Here is a 22368-nt window from a genome sequence, read left to right as displayed (position 1 = left end):
AATGAGGTTTATTGAGTAAAATCCCACAACAGCAAGCAACAAGCATCAAAAACAAGGGTAACGATGACACTAGATTTGAGTTTGTCAATCCCAGAATTCCTGCGTTACGTTACGGCGCAACCAGGTGTCCCTTAACAATGAAAATCGCTTACCGTGACAAATGAGCGGGAGCCAACGCTCCGGTAGGGCGGCGAAGGAAGTCCGCCAGCGGGTCACGTACATATCAACTGGCTTTGTTCCTCCGCCACCTTACCGGAGCGTTGGCTCCCGCTCATTTGTCACGGTAAGCGTTTTTCATTGCTAAGGGACACCTGGTTGTGCCATAACGTAGCGCGGGGATTCTGGGATTGACAAACTCAAATCTAGCGTCATCGTTACCCTTGTTATGCTTGTTGCTTGCTCTTGTGGGATTGTAATCAATAAATCTCATTTATTCTGCATTTTCTAATCAATAAACATTGTCTATTGAGCAAAAGTGTGCCTGTTACTGATTCACCGCGAACCTGGAAGTTTCGGAAAACAAGGGGTTTGACAAAATAACAGAAACACCTCACATTTTTGCATCATAATCATTCAACATAATTGTAAAAGAATGGCATGAGGAACTCTCTAAAGAAGTTGAGCGTCTCGTATAGCCGGCACAATCCCCAGACCTCAACATTATTGAGCATTTATGGTCAGTTTTAGAAATTCAATTAAGACGTCTATTTCCATCGCTGTATTGTAACTAAAGAATGGTTTAAAATTCTTTTGGAAACCATTCAGAATTTGTATGAATCAATTAGGGCTGAAGCTATTGATTATTTTAGTAGTCGATTATCAACTAGTTACTTCAAATAATCGAGTAATTAGATTAGGAACGTTGCAGAATAAATTGAAAGAGATGTAAAACAATGGCTTGCTTGGATTATGTTTTCAAAACGTTAAATGCGAAAACAACATTAGTGTTTCTTCAAACTGCAGGATTACACTTTTATTTAAAAATATATTAGAATATCTGAGGTTATCCTCAAACGGTTTAAATTAAAAAAAAAAAAAAAAAAAAAAAAAGGATCTAAGTACAACAAGAGAACTATTGGCTAACTTGCATTGCAAATGTCCGCTAGCTTAAATGCTTTAAAACTTTTTTTTTTTTTTTTTACAATGCTATTCACAAATCGTTCAAACACATATTCCTACAAAAAAGGCTAAATATACCTATAAACTAAATTAGCACAAAAAAAAACTTACCTTATGTTGGTCTTAACAGGGAGCAGTTGGATTCAGCTGCTATTCACAAAGCGTTCAAACACATATTCCTACAAAAAAGGCTAAATATACCTATAAACTAAATTAGCAACAAAAAAAAAAACCTACCTTATGTTGGTCTTAACAGGGAGCAGCTGGATTCAGCCATGTTAAATGTCATATTCACTAGAGGACAGTGTATCCAGTATCCACCCAAATCAATAAAACTAAATGCGACCATTTCCAAAACAAGCCATTACAATGCCACTCTAATTAAACGAATAATTTGTTTTGAAGCTTTTTTCTAATTGAATTACTCGAGTTAATCGATTAATCATTGCAGCACTAGAATCAATACCTCGGAGAATTGAGGCTGTAATTACCATAAAGGGCGGACCTACACCATATTAGATTCGTTTTTAATATTTTAAGGTGTTTCCAACATTTTGTCTAACTCCTGTATATATATTGCCTTTTTTCCTTATTTTTTTGTCTTCCCCATTTCACGTTACTGTAAAACATTTTAATACTATGTGGTGATTACAGCTTAAACCATATGAAGTGACTGAAATGTCATGTACCTGCTTAAAATGTATGTTTTGCATCACAACATGTCTTGTGTCATTACCTAACGATCCCATGCAAGAGCGACATTTAAACAGGCCTAAATTAAATGCAAGGGAGTACAATAATCTGCCACACACAGTAGTGCTGCAACGATTAATCAATTAATTCGAGTAATTCGATTAGAATAAAGCTTCAAATCAAAATTTGCTGATTCGAGTATTCGTTTAATTAAAGTGGCGTTGTGATGGTTTGGTTTGGGTAGATACACTGCCCTCTTGTGGTGACAGTGAATATGAAATAACTCATTTCACATGGCTGAATCCAGCTGCTCCCTGTTAAGACCAACGAAAAGCTTTTTTTTTTGTTGTTTGGGCTAATGTTTTTTGAAATGCATTCTTAATTTAATTTATAGGCATATTCAGTCGTTTTTTTTTTGTGGGAATATGTGTTTGAACTATTTGTTCAGAGTATTGTAAAAATTACTGAATATGAAGTGACTGTGAAATGTCATGTACCTGTTTAAAATGTACGTTATGCGTCACTACGTCTTGTGTCATTACCTAACGATGCTATGCAAGAGCGACATTTAAACAGGCCTAAATTAAATACAAGGGAGTACAATAATTTGCCACACACAGTAGTGCTGCAACGATTAATCGAGTATTTCGATTAGAATAAAGCTTCAAATCAAAATTAGCTGATTTGAGTATTCGTTTAATTAAAGTGGCGTTGTGATGGTTTGATTTGGGTAGATACACTGCCCTCTAGTGGTGACAGTGAATATGAAATAAATCATTTCACATGGCTGAATCCAGCTGCTCCCTGTTAAGACCAACAAAAGCAATTTTTTTTGTTTGGGCTAATGTTTTTTGAAATGCATTCTTAATTTAGTTTATAGACATATTCAGCCGTTTTTTTGTGGGAATATGTTTGAACCATTTGTTTAGAGTATTGTAAAAAAAATTCTTTTAGCATTTTATAGTGTTGTTCTTTTGTTGTACTTATCCTTATTCATTTATTTTTTTTATTCCGTTTGAAGCTCAACTAAGTTATTTTAATTTTTATGTTCCTTATCCAAGTACTCGATTATTCGAGCTAACTACTTCATCGATTAATCAACTATTAAAATAATCGATTGCTGCAGCCCTATATTAAAGGACAAAGAAAAGGTAAGCGTAATGAATATGAATCATTGCCTCCTAAATTCTCTGGTGTCGGAATACTTCATGTGTGACTAAAAATAGATTGGACAAAATGTTGTATCACGCCCACATAATATAACATTGCACAGGATAGAGTAGGAACTACATCATGTCACATTACTGGAGTTAATTAAAAATGTGCAATCTTGCCTCACATCTGTGATTCATGCACATGTTTATGGATGTAACTTATTTGGCAGTGATATAAAAAAGTGTCAACATGAAGTGGGAATTGCCTTTGTGTCTCTAATGGGTGTTTACGGGTGCTGTTTGCTAATCCACAAATCAAGGAATTTGGTTAGGGTTTATATATATAACAGCATAACTTGCATATGATGAATAAGACCAAAGAGATTGGGTGAACGGGGTGGGGGGGGGGCAGGGCTACATTTCTCACGAATATGAACCTAATTAATCAGGGTTGCTCATTACATCGATCAAGATAGACAAATCGAACGCAACGGTAGTGTGGGTAGCTCACACCCCCCCCCCCCAAAAAAAACTATATGTATAGTTAACTCATTCAGTCCCAAAAACATATAAATACGTTCTATTTTTAATGGTTTCAGTGTCCCAAAAACGTATTTATACGTCTTTTACATTTTTTTTTTCACAAGAAACATCTCTAGGCTCTGATGCAACTTCGTTCCAAAGCACAATAGTCAAAATTCATTGTAAAGCAATAAAACTGGCCACTGGAGGGCAGTAGCGCATTTGGTAAGAAGTCATATGTCAGGAAACGCACAACTACTACTACTACTACTACTACAACAACCACACAAGCTCCCATGAGGCAGCGGTCACCACACAGGCCCCCCCCCCCCAAAATCCACCCACACAAGACACCAGGCGCAACCCGATTTAACGGAAAGAACGGTTGGGCCGCAAGGCCGGTGGAAAACGACCGAACGGACGTCCAGGACGCCAGGTGTGGGAAGTCCGAGCAGGGAAACCGGGAGGACGCCCGGGACACCAGGTGATGAACGACTAAGCGCGATGACCAGGAGGATGTCTAGGACGCCAGGTGGCGGACGACCGAGCAGAACAATCGGGAGGACGTCCGGGATGCCAGGCGATGGACAACTGAGCAGAACGATCGGGATCACAAGTGTAGCGGATGTTGTTGTTGAGTCTGTGTTGCTCATTGAGTAGCGTTCGCTTTGCCGTGTTCGGCCGCTTGTGTCTCTTGTGACTCTCTAGTGTCTCGGGACTCAGCCGGAAACGCGCACAACAGCGTCATCCTTCAGTTCAATAGTTTAGTTATGTGTAAATAAATAGTTACTTTGCTATCAAAAGCTCTATTTGTCTTGTTGTTTATGTTATTTTGTAAAAGGAAAACATTATTCAGATGTTTGGGATGTCACAAAAGCAAAAAATAGCTGTGTTAAAGTCAAAGTTAGTTTGAAATGTATGCTTTTACAAAAAGCTCATTTTCTCTGTTTTTTCATCAGAAATTGCAATATTGCTCTAACTAAGCTATTTTCTAATGCTGATTTCTAAAGAATGGAAAAAGATATGAACTTTTTTTCCTGCTGAAAGAAGAGAGTCTAATCTTTCTTTTGGTGGGTTCCATGTTTATATAGCAATAGAACAGAATTTTCTGTGGGCCTTGCAAAATCAGTCAAAATCCAGTAAAACGGCTGGGAGCGAAGGGGGTTGCTCCGGTGAAAATGGCTGGGAGTGAATGAGTTAATTATGATTATGTTGTGTGAGCAACATATGAGGTTATGCAGCACCCTCCTCTCTGTAAGCAGCTTCTTGCTAACATTTTTCTGGTTCTATAGTTTCCAGGGTAGTTCACTACATTTCTCACTGTTTAATTAACGTTAACAGTAGAAAACACAATCAGTAGGACACTTCTCTCTAAGCAGCTTCCTACTACCTATTATTTCCTACTTGAGTTTTGCAGGTTAGCAAGTTCACACAGTTTAATGTTATGCTAACTCTGATGCAGGTCGGACTTTCAGTAGCAAAATTAGTGGTGTTTCCCACCTCCACAACATTGGTGTCTTTTTAACTCATTCACTCCCAGCCATTTTCACCGGAGCAACCCCCTTCGCTCCCGGCCGTTTTACTGGATTTTGACTGATTTTGCAAGGCCCATAGAAAATTCTGTTCTATTGCTATATAAACATGGAACCCACCAAAAGAAAGATTAGACTCTCTTTCTTCAGCAGGAAAACAAGTTCATATCTTTTTCCATTCTTTAGATCTCAGCATTAGAAAATAGCTTAGTTTGAGCAATTTTCCAATTTCTGATGAAAAAAAAACAGAGAAAATGAGCTGGTAACACTATAAAAATAACTATCTGTTTTACTAGTTAATAGATCATTAGTAAACTGTTGATAAATGATTTATTGTTGATTTGTGAAGTATTTGTTAACAGTTTGTTAAGCATTTACAGGGTGTTCCACATTCTATTCTAAATGCCCATGGTAAAAAAAAAAGAAATGAAATGTTGGTTTTGTTCCGAGGGGGCGCTACACACATTTACGCATACTTTGATTTTTTTTTTTTTTTTTTTTTTTTTTTTTTTTTTTTTTCCCCTTACATTTGATCAAAATTTTCCCCAGTGTTCTCCTGGCTGTTGAGTTTGGTGAGTTTTGAAGCATTCTGAGGGGGTCAAAGTAGGGCTCAAAGCGTCGGTGGGACAAAGAATGACTGCTAGGGGGCGCTACATAGTGTATTTGGAATTTGTCTTTACACGGTATCAAAGATTGCACCTGTCTCGACCTGCCTGCCGATTTTGGTGCATTTTGAAGCATTCTAAGGGGGTCAAATTAAGCTCAAATGGGCTGCGGAACAAACAATAACTATAATAATAATAATAAACCCGAGGAACCACAATAGGTTACCTAAAAAAAACAGTCACCTGCATGTCCATACTGTTCAGTTATGGATGTGTTCTAAGTCAAATAAAATCCCTTTTTTTTTTTAAACTTTTACTTGTTTAGACCAAATCACAACAACAGTTATCTCAAGGAGAAAACATAACATGTTTTAAGGTGCTGGAGCCCTACGCTGGATTTCGACCTATTTGAGCATTGTAGCTTTTTTTTTTTTGCCCCCCCAGGTAAGACAATGCCCACCCACACCTGGCATCCTGGTAACACCACTTTGATCAGCCAATCAAACGTGCGTTTCATAAGGGGAAAAATGGACTGGCGGATTCAGCAAGTGAAAAGGGGTACATGTAAGTTTGAAGATAATGACTAGGGTTGTTCCGATCGTGTTTTTTGCTCCCGATCCGATCCTGATCGTTTTAGTTTGAGTATCTGCCGATGCCGATAATTCCCAATAATTTTTCCCGATCATATACATTTTGGCAATGCATAAAGAAAAAAATGAATAAAACTCGGACGAATACATACATTCAACATACAGTACATAAGTACTGTATTTCTTTATTATGACAATAAATCCTCAAGATGGCATTTACATTATTAACATTCTTTCTGTGAGAGGGATCCACGGATAGAAAGACTTGTGACTTTGTATATTGTGACTAAATATTGCCATCTCGTGTATTTGTTGAGCTTTCAGTAAATGATACTGCAGCCATTCAACCCAAATGCATGATGGGAAGTGGAACCATGACTGTGCGTAGTGCTACCAATTCATATATCTTCTCTGCGTTGGGAAATAACATAAGGTGATAAGAAAAAGATCAATTGCTACCTTGCGTCCCCACATTGCTTCCCATGATATTTCTAAGTGTAGGGAGAGGGATTGTAAGGCTTCAGCCAATTAAAAAAAGGCTCCAAAGGCTGCCAAAATTCACTCTACTCATTATACGCTTCCTATTATCTGTCAATATGAGTAAAAAGGCACCATTACAGATTGAGCGCGACAATGCGTGAATGGGTCGTGCAACGCATGCATTAGTTGCATTAAATATTTAACGTGATACATTTTTAAAAAATTAATTACCGCCGTTATCGGGATAAATTTGATAGCCCTACCTTAAGCCTAAACTAAAGACTCTGGATGAGTGTAACATATTATGTCTGTAACGTTAAATACAATTAGAAAACCATTTAATTAAAGAATATATTAGGGCTGTCAAAATTAACGCGTTAACGGGCGTTAATTAATTTTTTAAATTAATCACGTTAAAATATTTGACGCAATTAACGCAGATGCCCCGCTCAGAGAGATTTAAATGACAGTACACAGTGAAACGCTCACTTGTTGTGTTTTATGGAGTTTTGCCGCCCTCTGCTGGCGCTTGGGTGCGACTGATTTTATAGGCTTCAGCACCCATGAGCATTGTGTAAGTAATTATTGACATCAACAATGGCGGGCTACTAGTTTATTTTTTGATTGAAAATTTTACAAATTTTATTAAAACGAAAACATTAAGAGGGGTTTTAATATAAAATTTCTCTAACTTGTACTAACATTTTTCTTTTAAGAACTACAAGTCTTTCTATCCATGGATCGCTTTAACAGAATGTTAATAATGGTAATGCCATTGTAGTGGACCAACATACACACGGACACTGGTGTTTCAACTTAGGTAAAAATTCAATTTAATAAAGTCACAAAACAACAGTTTAACAAAATATCTTGGGCCCAACATAACAAAAGGCTTCAACCAAACTGACCTGACCTCCAGACACATCTCTGTGGCTGTTTAAATCAGGGCGGACTCTACTAACGACCACCTGAAGGAGGTATGAGAAATCAACCAAACATTCTCAACTTACTAAACAACAACAGATGAAAAATATACATTTATTCAAACAATAACTAATGTGCATTTAAACAGTGAAAACTTTACTCCAAACAATCATAATTAAATCAACTTAAATAACCCCCCTTCAGAATGGTAGGTGCCAGATCTTACACAGCTGTGGTCGTTACCTGTAATTGGCAAATTAAATCTAATAAGCATTCAGACAAATATTAACTAAAGTGTGCACCCATTAGAAAATACATGTCCAAAAAAAATATCACATAAATAATTAACTAAATCTTGAAACACTAAATTGTGGTGGTAGTGGTGGCCACCACAGCCATCTTGTTGATTTATTGTTATAATAAACAAATAGTCCTTATGTAACGTATGTTGAATGTCTATATCCATCTTGTGTCTTATCTTTCCATTCCAACAATAATTTACAGAAAAATATGGCATATTTTATAGATGGTTTGAATTGCGATTAATTGCGATTAATTACGATTAATTAATTTTTAAGCTGTAATTAACTCGATTAAAAATTTTAATCGTTTGACAGCCCTAGAATATATATATATATATATATATTAAAAAAAAGGCATGGCCAATATTTTTTTGCCGATTCCGATACTTTGAAAATGACGTGATCGGACCAGATCGTTCGGCATCCCGATCGATCGGGTCATCTCTAATAATGACAATAATTGACTTCATAATGGCAGGGTCAGTTCTATCCTTACAACATATGGGAAGACAATCTAAGTTAACTGTATAACTGAACTAATTATAAAATGCATATAAGGTTGCTTAAAGGTTGGTGGGGACAATTTGAGCATCCTGAAAAGTTGGTTGTGTTACCTTCCCCATGAACACCTACGCCCTTGGACAAACAGCAGTCTTATGTGGGAGGAAAAGAAGTCTCCATGCCTTGCTGGACTTTTCATCGGATAAAGTGAGGCAAAGCATTCCCTTCAAGCTTATTGATGATGCCAATAAATTAATAATTACTTGGATGAATAATTAAACACAGCGTTCGTGTTTTCTGACGTCGTTAGGTCTTCCTGGAATGCACAAACAAGTGTTCCTATTCGTTCAAAGTTGCGGCTCTCTCGCCACATATCTCAATGTTGCTTAGTGAGTTGTGTAAAATGTATAGTGAAGGGAAAACCCTTTAAAATTATTTTGACAGTTTACCCCCAACAAGCCACGCCCCGTCCGCGCATTCCAAACGTCTATTGGTCGACGAATTGGTCCCGAGCTCTGATTGGTCCGTTTCCATAGGTTTCCCTCAGAACTGCAAGACGCCGATATTGCATTACATTGTAGCAAAATGGCGGCTGTCATTCAGAATCCACTAAAAGCGTAAGTAATTTAGATGTTTTTGGATAAATTGTGATGGATTATTTTGTTACAAACTCGCTCGGTTAAGCTAGCTGTTCGTGCATACGAGTCACGGCCGCGAGCGTTCGGCCGCTAAGGCTGTCTAATTTCATGTTGGTGTACTTCTTGCATGGCAAAGTAGCGACCGTATAGTTGTTTTATTTTCACAAGAATTAAAGGTGTCGCCTGCAAACGTGACATTAGCTTAGCACAAAAGCAGCTTCTTCGTAGAATGACCCTTTCCTCTCCTATATATTTTTCTTTAGCTAAGCAAAGTGTCGACACGGTGCCTCTCCGCCGCTTTCACACGAATTGAGAGGCGATTTTTTTCCCTTCCTAAACTCGGTAGGTTTTCGTTAAGCGACGCAACGGAATATCAAGTGACATTCCGAGAGTGTTTTCTACTTTTGCGAATTGTCGACATGTCAACTTTGGCTCGTCGGAGCGCAGACGTGGTCAAGAGCCGGCGAGGGAGGAGGAGGAGGCGGAGGCGGCATTTTGTGTTTGCATGCTTGCTGGCTAAATCGACCCAAGTGCCAGCACAGACACTGGGGAGGGGGGAAAAAACTGCAAATTTCTGCCACAACTCCATGTGCAATAATATCCATGGTTATGCCTCCAAGGCTACAACGTTCCACCTTATAATCCTTTGTTAGCATGCATGGTACACATGCAATTCTTAAACCTGGTCTTGATTTCCACACTGAGTAAGTCAATCATCATTATCTTCCTCGTGCAACTAAAACAGTCGTGCTCCACTGTGCCTTTAAGTGGAAGAGTGCGAGAGATTAGCCTGGTCCAGTCCAGGATCCTGGGCCCATCTGTCAGAGAGATGCTCCAACAGGGAGGAAGTGTTGGGCACAAGCAGGAGAACCATCTGCTTCTTGCTCCTGCCATCCTTAGCCGGAAGCATGGTGGACCTCACCACACCTCGCCCCTTTACCATTGTTGCCAGTGCACATTTCCTTTTTTTTTTTTTTTGCCCAGTGCTTTTCCACTTGTGATTAGATTGGGAATCAAATGCATGCTGCTCAGTGTGCACATAACATATTGGATGGGTGTTGAATCTAGGGCTGCAGCTATCGATTATTTTAGTAGTCGATTAATCTATCAACTAGTTAATCTGAATGATCGAGTAATCGGATTAGGAACTAGGGCTGGGCGATATGGCCTTAAGTACGTATCACGATAAATTGAGCAGATTTACCTCGTTAACTCATTCACTCCCAGCCATTTTCACCAGAGCAAGGCCCTTCGCTCCCGGCCGTTTTTTCCGGATTTTGACTGATTTTGCAAGGCCCGCAGAAAATTCTTTTCCATTGCTATATAAACATGGTACCCACCAAAAGAAAGATTAGACTCTCTTCTTTCAGCAGAAAAAAAATTAAGTTCATATCTTTTTCCATTCTTTAGAAATCAGCATTAGAAAATAGCTTAGTTTGAGGAATTTTCCAATTTCTGATGAAAAAAACGGAGAAAATGAGCTTTTTGTAAACGCATACATTTCAAACATAGGTTTGACTTTAACACGGCTATTTTTTGCTTCAGTGACATCCCAAACATCTGAATAGTGTTTTCCTTTTACAAAATAACATGAACAACCAGCGAAATTGAGCTTTTGATAGCAAAGATGCAATTTATTCACACATGACTACTGAGAGATGACGGTTTGTCGCCGAGATGACGCTGTTGTCGCCACGTCAGCCGTGTAAACTTTTCCCTCATCGTTGTCTGTCTCACAAAGATGGATTATTTTTGCGTTTCTGCGGGGTCTGCTTGGCGAGCTGCTTTACTGTGGGTCTTACTCATTTTGCGTAGTCGTCCAACGCCTGGCCTTTCAGGCGTCCTCTTGTTGTTTTGTTCGGTCGGAGCGCCGCCTGGCATCGTGCCGCCAGCGCTCCAACCTTGCTGCCCGGCCGTTCACTGCTGTTGAATCGGGTTGCCTGGTCTTGCAAAATGCGCTACTCCCCTCCAGTGGCCAGTTTTATTGCTTTAAAATGGGCTTGGAGTGTTGTTCTTTGTTTCTCAGATACAGTGGAAGGTATATATGCTTCTTATTAAAAAAAACGCAAAAGACGTATAAATACGTTTTTGGGTCAGTGAAGCATTTAAAAATAGGACGTATTTATACGTTTCCGGGAGCAAGTGAGTTAACGATAAATGACGATAAATTCGCCCAAGCGGACTGTTATATAATTTGAATCAATGCATGGAATACAAATTAACCGTTTTTCGTTAAATTTATTTACCAGCTTTCAATTTAACAACTGCACGTGCAGTCTAAACATTAAGTATTAAAAAAATCTTGTAAACAATAAGAATTCTAGTGTGAACATTTATAACAGCTTGTATGACTTGAAAAATGTACAACATTATAAAAATCAATATGACGACTGTGCAAACATGTCATTCTAACACAAATGACTTGCAGCTTTAACAGTGCACTTCAGACAACTTATTGGTAATGGCTGCTGTGACGTAATTATTCAACACAAGTGTTTACGTCAAGGTTTTTTTTTTTCCCCCAGAACATTTTCTAATACATGCACCCCCCACACAGACACAACCAGATTAAAGCTGTATTGCTCTGATGCCAATGAAACATTTAAGATTTTATGATGGCAGAATAAAGCAAACACATACAGAAAAATAGCTGTGGCCATTAAACTGTCATATTATATATAGGCTTCACTGTTGGATTATACTTTATGCTGAGTGCTTTACCATCATGAAAGCTTACAGAGAAATCACACAGCGATACCAAATAACGCGACATTATGATTGCTATATGAAGTCCGTGCCCAGTCCACTCATTAATTTTAGCCGTTTCGATAAGGTTGGAGCCGCTATCCGACTCCATCACGTTCATTTGTACTGTTAGCCGCTAGCGTTAGCCTGTGGCTTGGCTACCAGAAGAAAGCACTGAAAGCATCCTCTCCTGAAATCGTGAGAACCAAGGAGGACAGCGGGTGAAAGCCCGTTTGGAACCCGCCAAGAGTTTACTTAATGTCGGGTGAAAGTTTGGCGAAGCTAAATTAAGCCCGACTCCATCCCGTTTATTTGTAGCGTTAGCCGCGAGCGTTAGCCTACCAAGCGTCCGTTTGTTTGGGCTCCTGAAAACCACGTGACTCCATACGTAAGCACACTGCTTTCTTAAAGGGGATTGAACATAGCCCAACAACACCGAGTCAAAGCGGGATGAAAGGACTATATTTTCTTGTTTTATTACATTACTGAATTTACCGACATGGTCAAAATTACGTCGGTCATCGTGAAGAATTTCGGTAACGGTAAATTTTCGGTTTACTGCCGTGCTCTATTAGGAACATTTGAGGAACATTTAACCCATTCCCTCCAAGCCATTTTCACCGGAGCACCGGTTTTGCTGGATTTTGACTGATTTTGCAAGGCCCACAGAAAATTCTGTGAAAAAATGGCAGGGAGTGAATGAGTTAAAAAGACACCAATGTTGTGGAGGTGGGAAACACCATAAATTTTGCTGCTGAAAGTCCGACCTGCATCAGAGTTAGCATAACATTAAACTGTGTGAACTTGCTACCCTGCAAAACTCAAGAAGGAAGCTGCTTAGAGAGTAGAATCCTACTGTTTGTGTTTTGTACTGTTAACGCTAATTAAACTGTGAGAAATGTAATGAACTCTGCTGGAAACTATAGAACCAGAAAAATGTTAGCAAGAAGCTGCTTACAGAGAGAAGGGTTCTGCATAACCTCATATGTTGCTGACACAACATAATCATAATTAAGTCATTCTCTCCCACCTATTTCCCCCCCATCGCTCCCGGCCGTTTTACTGGATTTTGACTGATTTTGCAAGGCCCACAGAAAATTCTGTTCTATTACTATATAAACATGGAACCCGCCAAAAGAAAGATTAGACTCTCTTCTTTCAGCAGGAAAAAATAGTTAGTTCATATTTTTTCCATTCTTTAGAAATCAGCATTAAAAAAAAAGCTTAGTTTGAGCAATTTTCCAATTTCTGATGAAAAAAACAGAGAAATTGAGCTTTTTGTAAAAGCATACATTTCAAACACAACTTTGACTTTAGCACAGCTATTTTTTTAAGCTTTTGTGACATCCCAAACAGCTGAATAATATTTTCCTTCTACAAAATAACATAAACAACAAGACAAATACACTCACCGGCCAATTTATTAGGTACAAGGTGCTGGAAGCATTCCTCTGAGAGTTTGGTCCATATTGACATGATGGCATCACACAGTTGGTGCAGATTTGTCGGCTGCACATCCATGATGCGAATCTCCCGTTCCACCACATCCCAAAGATGCTCTATTGGATTGAGATCTGGTGACTGTGGAGGCCATTTGAGTACAGTGCACTCATTGTCATGTTCAAGAAACCAGTCTGAGATGATTCCAGCTTTATGACATGGCGCATTATCCTGCTGAAAGTAGCCATCAGAAGTTGGGTACATTGTGGTCATAAAGGGATGGACATGGTTAGCAACAATACTCAGGTAGGCTGTGGCGTTCCAACGATGCTCAATTGGTACCAAGGGGCCCAAAGAGTGCCAAGAAAATATTCCCCACACCATTACACTACAACCACCAACCTGAACCGTTGATACAAGGCAGGATGGATCCATGCTTTCATGTTGTTGACGCCGCAGCAGAAATCCAGACTCATCAGACCAGGCAACGTTTTTCCAATCTTCTATTGTCCAATTTCGATGAGCTTGTGCAAATTGTAGCCTCAGTTTCCTGTTCTTAGCTGAAAGGAGTGGTACCCGGCGTGGTCTTCTGCTGCTGTAACCCATCTGCCTCAAAGTTCGACGTACTGTGCATTCAGAGATGCTCTTCTGCCTACCTTGGTTGTAACGGGTGGTTATTTGAGTCACTGTTGCCTTTCTATCAGCTCGAACCAGTCCGGCCATTCTCCTCTGACCTCTTGCATCAACAAGGCCTTTACGCCCACAGAACTGCCGCTCACTGGATATTTTCTCTTTTTCGGACCATTCTCTGTAAACCCTAGAGATGGTTGTGCGTGAAAATGCCAGTAGATCAGCAGTTTCAGAAATACTAAGACCAGCCCTTCTGGCACCAACAACCATGCCACGTTCAAAGTCACTCAAATCACCTTTCTTCTCCATACTGATGCTTGGTTTGAACTGCAGGAGATTGTCTTAAACCATGTCTACATGCCTAAATGCTCTGAGTTGCCGCTACGTGATTGGCTGATTAGAAATTAAGTGTTAACGAGCAGTTGGACAGGTGTACCTAATAAAGTGGCCGGTGAGTGTATATAACTTTGCATATGTAAATATTATCATATCATTTCTTCATTATATTTTTGTTCAGTCAAAGTAGTACATGTACAAAAATCAGCTTTTTGGAAAATACAAGTGGACATTTTTACCAAATTTCAGCTATCTTACTAAACTAGCTTCTTAATAAGGCTGCGTCAACGAAATAGTCATCCATTTTATCTTCTTTGCTACTTACAAAATGCCGAAAACACCGTCAAAATAAATTGTGAAGGTAATTGAGAGTGACATTTATCAGATTCGATTAATCGTTTAATTAATCATCCGATTAATCAATTATGAAAATAATCGTTAGTTGCAGCCATATATCAAACTATACAGAATTGCACTTTCATTAGAAAACAAATTAAAATACCTGAGCTTAACCTAAATATGGTATAATACATGAGTATTTCAGAACAACCAAACAACAACTGGCTAACTTGCATAGCAAAAGTCCACTAGCTTCAATGCTATAAAATGAATTTTATTTTTTTTTTAAATACAATGCTCTTAACAAATCTTTCAAACACATATTCCCACAAAAAAAAACTAAATTACAAATACATAAACATATTAGCTCAAACAAATACTTACCTAATGTTGTTCTTAACAGGGAGCAGCTGGATTCAGCCATGTTAAATGAGTTATGTCATATTCATTGTTGTCACTAGAGGGCAGTGTATCCACCCAAATCAATAAAACTAAATGCAAACACTTTCAAAACAGACCATTACAATGCCACTCTAATTAAACGAATATTCGAAGCAGCAAAATTCGAATCTTTTTTTTCCTAATTGAATTACTCGAGTTAATCGTTGCTTCACTAGTTTAATTAATTTACACGTGCAACTATGGGGGAGACAATCCAATGGCAGTAATTCAACATAAAATGTATGGATCAGTGCAAACAGTTATAGTTTTGTTCTGTGGTTATCGTTAACATGAAAACCCTCACCTCACATTTATTCCTATCGAGCAGAAAATCTCAACTCAATCTGTTTAGTGGCCTGTGCATTCATCACTAGTTGTGCAATCAGCGCCATTTTGTTGGCAGCCAAACAGCTCAGAGCACCACTTGATGTTAAGAGTCTAACAAAATCCCATTAATACCTTCCGTTTTCACAACATTTGTTTTTTCATAGCAAATTAGTCTTGTTTTGAAGCACAAACCCCACACTGTGTGTTGTTTTCAGGGGTTAAGACTAGAGGACAACGCAATAATAATAAAAATAATAAGGAATCAAAGAATGTGAAAAATGTATTATTACTAAAGTTGTCGGATGATGACTTTTTAACCGATATTGTCCAATTTCAAAATCCCGATACCGATGTATGCGGTCGTGGACTTAACATATACTACAACATATACATAACATATACAAACTGTAAAAATACACTCAAGGTACATTTTTGACCATTTGATACTGAAAAATAAAATAAGTAAATAATAACAAATTCACATTGATTAGAAACATTAACTTATGAGGACAATATGCCAAAAAAAATGACCGAAAAAACAAAACTGAATTAAAAAAAAAAAAAAAGTGTCTTTAGACAGAAGGACAGTTTTTATTTTCGCTGCTCGCTGCTGACAGTATCACCTCCAGTTTGCAATGGTGTGGGGTTATTTTGCACTGAGCATGCTAACAGTGCTCACTGGTTTACTGACAAAGCGGGACGGTTGTTGGCAATATTCGGCACGTTTTCGCCAAAAAACAACCAAGCGGCTTATCAATAAGATTGGGGTCTAATGTCTTTAAGTGGCGTCTTAATTGATTTGGCTTCCGGCTGTCCGCTATAATCATTTTTAGACACAGTAAACAGTGGTCTTTCCTAATCTACCACTGTATTAAATGTCAAAACCAAAAGGCAAAACGGCCCGAAAAAAGCGCATTCTCGCCGGCCGGGGGAGAACCGTAGGTGAGGGCGGTCGTCGTGACGATCCCAAGCCGAAAATGGCACTTCTCGGGTGGACACGTGAGAACCGGAGAAGACAGTGGGTCGCTGCGTGAGTCCGGCCGGAAAACGGCGCACAGCTCTCCAGCTCTTCATGAGTCTCTTCCATGTGCTCTTGCTTACTTCAAAAATACTGCGCGCACTTTGAAAATGAGAGCGCCACTGCCACCCACTGAGTGGATGTGCAAGTACACTTTATACTAGTACGGCACAAAAAAAAAAAAAAAAAAAAAGCATGTTCCCCAAGGTCACATGCGCCACCCTTGGCATCGCTCTGCGCCCCCACTATTTGAGAAGTACTGGGCTAAGCTAACATATTTAAATTTAGTTTTAAATGCATTTATTGCTCTTGTGAAATGAAAGTGCAATTCTGCATCGTTTGAAGTAACACTCAGGAATTTTATTTTGTATTCACATTTAACTCTCTTTTGAGATTGCAATCTTAGCAAACCAAAATAAATATACCGTAATTGTCGCACTATAAGGCGCACCTGACTATAAGCCGCCACCCTCCAAATTTGACACCAAAACGACATTTGTTCATAGATAAGCCGCACTGGACTATAAGCCGCAGCCGTATTAACTGTATTATGGGACATTTACATCAAAAGATATTCACCGGTAACACTTTATTTGACAGCGGCATCACACGACTGTCATCAGACCAAATGAACCACCATTTGCTTCATTGCTTCAAGAAGCTTCATTTGGCCATCACTGCTCCCTTGGGGGAGACAGTCCACTTCTGCTGCCACCTGCTGTCAATACTGTTGTTGTCCAACATGCCTCCTAGCATGCATTGCAGCGCTACGGATGTAAATAACAATCAAAATTCATGTTCTGTGCGAATTATTTCTTCAGTTACTCTTCTAGTCGTTTCATTTATTGCTAATGATGGTATTTGGTAACACTTTATTTGACAGTGGCGCCATAAGACTGTCATTAGACAATCAAAATTATGATATGACACTGTCATGAGCGTTAATAAATGCTTATAACAGATGTCATTTAGTGTTATCTGGCAAATTATTTCAGTTTTGAATGGATGTAAAAGAGCCGAGCTGGACATATATCGAGTTTGTGACATAATTTGCCGGTTGACACTTAATGACATCAGTCATAAGCATTCAGTAATGCCCATGATAGTGTCATGTCATAATTATAACTGTGTTATGACGCCGCTGTCAAATAAAGTGGTACCTATAAATCAACAAATAAGCCACACTGGACTATAAACCGCATGATTCAAAATGAAGGAAAAAAGTAGCGGCTTATAGTCCGAGAATTATGGTAATTGCATGCATAAATATTTTTTACTTTAGTTTTACATCTCCGATTACTCAGTTATTCGAATTAACTAGTCAATAGATTAATCGATTACTTAAATAACCGATAGCTGCAGCCCTACTTTGAAGGCAAAATTCAACTTGGCCCAAAACCGATGTCGATATTGTCCGATATCATTTTTAAATGGTTTTATCGGATTGGACAATTTACAAATTACAATAATTTATCCGAGCAAAAAGTCTCACTTGTCTCAGAATAAGATTTTGTAAATATTTAAAATCCCATAAAAAGGAAATAATAAAAAAAAGTTTCTAACACGTTTAGATTGTAAAAGTGATAAAAAGTTCCTTTTCAAACATTTAGGTGTTTTTTTTTCCTTTATTCCTTTTAATATTTTGACAAGTAGTCCATATCAAGTTGGTATTTTAAAGTAATTGTGTCTGGTCATAGCATTTTACAACAAAGTGAAAGTAGTGAAGTGTTTTAATCTGCCATTATAAGCTTTTTGTTTCCGACTTCATTTCACACTTCAGTCAGATTTATAATTAGTCGTGCTTGATGCTAATTGGATGTCGCTCCGGAGGACCAGCGTGACCTTTTTCTGTATTAGGAATATTCACTTTAGGGAAATGGTTTAAAATGGAGCTTTTGATGTGATGTTGCAACCTTGCTCCCTACCTGTGTGATGTCATTGTTCATGGGGGTGGACAATAATTGCTGAAATCTGATTAATGTAGTATGTTGCATATTTAAAAATATAGTTAAGCTTCCTCCATTGGTTAGGCAACTTGTCAATCAGTCTTGCAATGAACATAAAGACAGTAGCCAAGGAGGATGTCCATGTGTCTTCTTGTTGAATAGTTTCTACATAGAGACGATTTCAACCAATGAATGTTTGAAACTGTGCTTAAGGTGCTAAAAATTCTAGTGTACAAGCCACATATTTTGGTAAGCTTTATAACTTTTGATTATAAAATGCGCAGTAAACAAAATTATTATTGCAGCAGGGATTCTTTGATCTGTTGTCTTGGCATGTGCCTGTTGAATTGTATCCCAGCAGGGACACAAGAGGATTCATAGTTATCTGTCTGACATGACTGCCGCGCAGTTTTTTTTTTTGTTTGTTTTTTGTTTTGTTTTTTTGCGTGCAGAACACAGATTGCTGTTTTAATAATATCACTTTTTTGCACTATTTGTATTGTCTCTGCTGTGGATTCAATGTCGTTCGCAGTAAACTGTTTAACTGAAGCTGATCCACTTTGCTGGAAACTCATCGTTTTGCTGAACTACTTTTATTGTGCTGTGATTCACGATGGACCCGACTTTCAAGGTTATGAACAAAGCACAACAAACTAGTTACACAGTGGTGTAAAAATATTTTGTTGCTTTGTGCTGCATAAATTACCCAGCTTTCTGTGGATCCATGTTGAAGAGTCAATAGAAAGTTAAAAAAAAAAAAAAAAGTCAAAAGAAAGCATGGACAGTTCATCACATTTTTTTCATTTGACTGTTTTGTATAAGACCTCTGGAACAATGGTTCTTATCTGGGTTCGATCGAACCCCAGGGGTTTGGCAAGTAAGACGCAGGGCCCCATTTTAATATGCTAAATTTATACAAACTGACATTTTAGATGAGGTTTTGGACAGGTTTGCCCCCAATTTACGTACATTTATTCCATTCGTGTTAAACGTACGGCCCAAATGTTTTTTTTTTTTTTTTTTAAACTGTCCTGTTTAGCTGTTTGACACAGAGAATGGAAGTCTAAGTGCCCGGATAGTCTGAAAAGTTTTAATGTTTCACATTGAGCGTCTGACATACTCCCATTGTGATCATTCGAGTGAAACTGGAGATTTGTGAGTTTTTTTTTTTTTTTTTTTTTTTTTAATTAATTTTTAAAAAAATTTTATGATCGAGTGCATTACTGTACTTGGTCCCTTTTGTGTCTGCAGTCACATATATTCACTCGCCACCTCCCAGTCAATGGCTGCTAATAAAGTAACAAGAAAGTGACCTCAACATGTACCAAAAACAAATAAGAAATGACCTGAAATCAACAGGAAATAACCTGGAAATCTCCCAAAAAGTACAGGAACTGATCCATAAGTATCCCAAAATAACAAAGAACTGACATAAAATGAACTCCTAGGCTTCCATTGACAACGATAGACGTCTAATTCACTTAAACATGAAAGAGTCACTGTGAATGCTCATATTCTAGTCCCACGGATGGCGCTAGACGTCCAATTCATTTTGACTGGTAGTGGCGAATCATTCGCATAGTGGATATCTAGTACTGGCAATGACAGCCAGTGAGTTAACTTGATTGGTCCAAAGTACACTGGTCCAGCCCACATAAGTATGCCTACGTAAATGTAGCCTGCAAAACAAAATGAGTTTGACACCCTTGTTTTATTCCATTTCTTTCAATTGCTAGTCTTCGGATTGTCGCAGAAACGGGTTTGCTCAGTGGAAGGTTGACTCGCACTTGATATGAAGAAGTATAACAGACCTACGGGCAGCGTGGAGTCGTATTTTGATCTGTTTCTAAAAACATGCTGTCAAAATGTAAAGAAATTTGAACAGGAATTTGCTTTAGCTTGCTAGCTTAGATATAGCAGTATTGAATTTGAAATCTAATTCCGAAGTGTTCGGTGGATGCGCCTGTGAAACTAGTGAGGTTAAGAACCACTGCTGTACAAGTAAAATATGTCCTTTACTGATTAAGGATGCACCGATTTTGATTTAAATATAATGTTGCAGATACAGTTCGTCTGTACAGTATTGGTAGTTGTGATCGGCGACTGTACACACCATGAGTACTTTCTGCAATGGTAAGAGTCATTTTAGACGTGTGTATGGAAATATAAAGAGAAGGAATGCAGCTCTTTGGGTACCTGTTAAATCAAACTGGATGCTGAACTTATTTTTTTATGGATAATACACTACCGTTCAAAAGTTTGGTGTCAAAATTTGTTTTCCTTTTACCCAGAAACGCAAAATAAAAATGTTTTCCCATGAAAAATCACTTTTTATAATGAACAAATAAATGAGTTGCAAAAAAAAAAAAAAATGGGAAAGGCTATAAATATGATTATTATTCATATTATTTGAAAAAATGCTTTTACTTATAAATTTTAAAGCAAGTACTTTTGTACTTGAGTATTTTTTTCCTTACATAATTGTATTTTTGCTTAAGCAATTTTTTTGCACCTGTATGTGTACTTTTACTTGCGTAAAAAAAAAGTGAGTACTTCATCCACCACTGGTAAATTGTCCATAGTATAGGAATGCTTTTAGTTTACTCACACCTTACGATGGCACTAGGCATGTGCCGTTATGAGATTCTGACGGCCTTTTTTCCATTGAACAGGAGCCTAAACCCAAAGCCACAGTACAACATTATTACCTTCCGAACAAAAATAGGCATAGGAGGAGTTTGACTTTTGCGGCGGGGGGGCACAACATGTTGATGACCCCAAAACGCATTGTCAGCAATAAAATTAACTGACAAGAATATTTATAATAATGAGTTGAAATGAGCAATTTTTTTTGTTTCTCATCATTCTTGAGGGGAATTCTGAATCAGGCTGCTTAGGACAGCTATACTTTTCGCCAAGATCGTCATCCATTGAATATGGTACGCCCGCCGGTGTCATGCCAGTGTAGTTACCCCTGTCAAAAATTGTATCCCCTGGGCGGAGCTATATGGAGGTAGATTTGTGTTTTCATTATACGATCCAAAAAAAAGTTGCTTCAATCAAAAAAAAAAAAAGTTCAATCAAAATATATATTTTCAATAAAAAAAATAAGTCACTTCAATAAAAAAAAATGTGTTTGAATGCAAAAATAAATTTGAAACTCAAAAAAATGCATTTGAAAGCTATTTTCCCTTTTCTTTTTTAAATTTTTTTGATTGAAGTTGTTTTGCGTTTGGGCCACATTTTGGCTAGGACATTTGTGTCTTTATTATTCAATCAAAATATAAGTTGCTTCAAACAAAAAATATATATTTTCAAAAGAAAAATCACTTCAATCAAAAAAAGAAAAATTTCAAAAAAAGTTTTTGAATGCGAAAAAATATTTGAGACTCAAGTATTTGTATTTGAACACTTAATTTATGATTTCAAAAAATTTATTATTTGATTTTAGCAATCCTTTTTGTGTGATATTTGTGTCTAAATCATTCAATCCCCCAAAAAGTTGCTTCAATCAAAAAAAAAAATATTTTCAAACAAAGAAAAAAATCATTTGAAAAATAAAATTGCCCTCCCCTATTTTTTTTTTTAAACAATATGCAAAGCAAATGACCGTCTAAAATGCTCGTCATATGATATGTTTGTTCATTTAATTCTTTTTTGTTGTTTGTTTTATTGCTTTAAGACTTTTATATACTATATATAGGAAAGTCGATTACATGCAATGACACTTTTTGGCCACCAGGGGGAGCCTGGACCCTCTGCCCCCCTCCTTAAACTCCGCTTATGAAAATAGGGTTATTTATTTGTCATAAAAAGCAGAATTGTATCATGTTTACATATATACACATTCTCTTTCTCAACACCGACAGTTGCCAGATGAAAAAAAACAAATGTTTTACCACCGCAAGACACTCTAAACACGCTCGAGTTAAATCTTGTAGCTGGTGAGAAACGTTCATGACGATGTTTACCAACCATTAATTTTGTATAAATGCGTAATCATATTGGAGGTATTGCCTCCTCTGCAGCCATCCTCCGCAAACATCTTTTACATGTCGTTCGGCCTTCCGCCTCTAAGCCACGGCC

The 22368-nt window shown here is 37.8% G+C and overlaps 1 protein-coding gene across 4 annotated transcripts in view; it reads left to right on the top strand.

The window, feature by feature from the left end:
- The first annotated feature begins 8945 nt into the window (after window positions 1-8945).
- LOC130930722 (zinc finger protein DPF3-like) overlaps window positions 8946-22368 on the top strand; it is a 64481-nt gene continuing 51058 nt past the window's right edge. For all 4 annotated transcript variants that reach the window (XM_057858773.1, XM_057858772.1, XM_057858774.1 and 1 more), the window contains exon 1: window positions 8946-9039. In XM_057858773.1, coding sequence (XP_057714756.1) covers window positions 9008-9039 — 32 coding nt within the window. In that variant the 5' untranslated portion in view covers window positions 8946-9007. The remainder of the gene's footprint in view (window positions 9040-22368) is intronic.

The sequence above is a fragment of the Corythoichthys intestinalis genome, chromosome 15 (genome assembly GCF_030265065.1).
Source record: "Corythoichthys intestinalis isolate RoL2023-P3 chromosome 15, ASM3026506v1, whole genome shotgun sequence".
NCBI classification, from domain to species: Eukaryota; Metazoa; Chordata; class Actinopteri; order Syngnathiformes; family Syngnathidae; genus Corythoichthys; species Corythoichthys intestinalis.
Note: the sequence above shows the minus strand (reverse complement) of the source record. Positions and strands in the feature narration are given on the sequence as shown.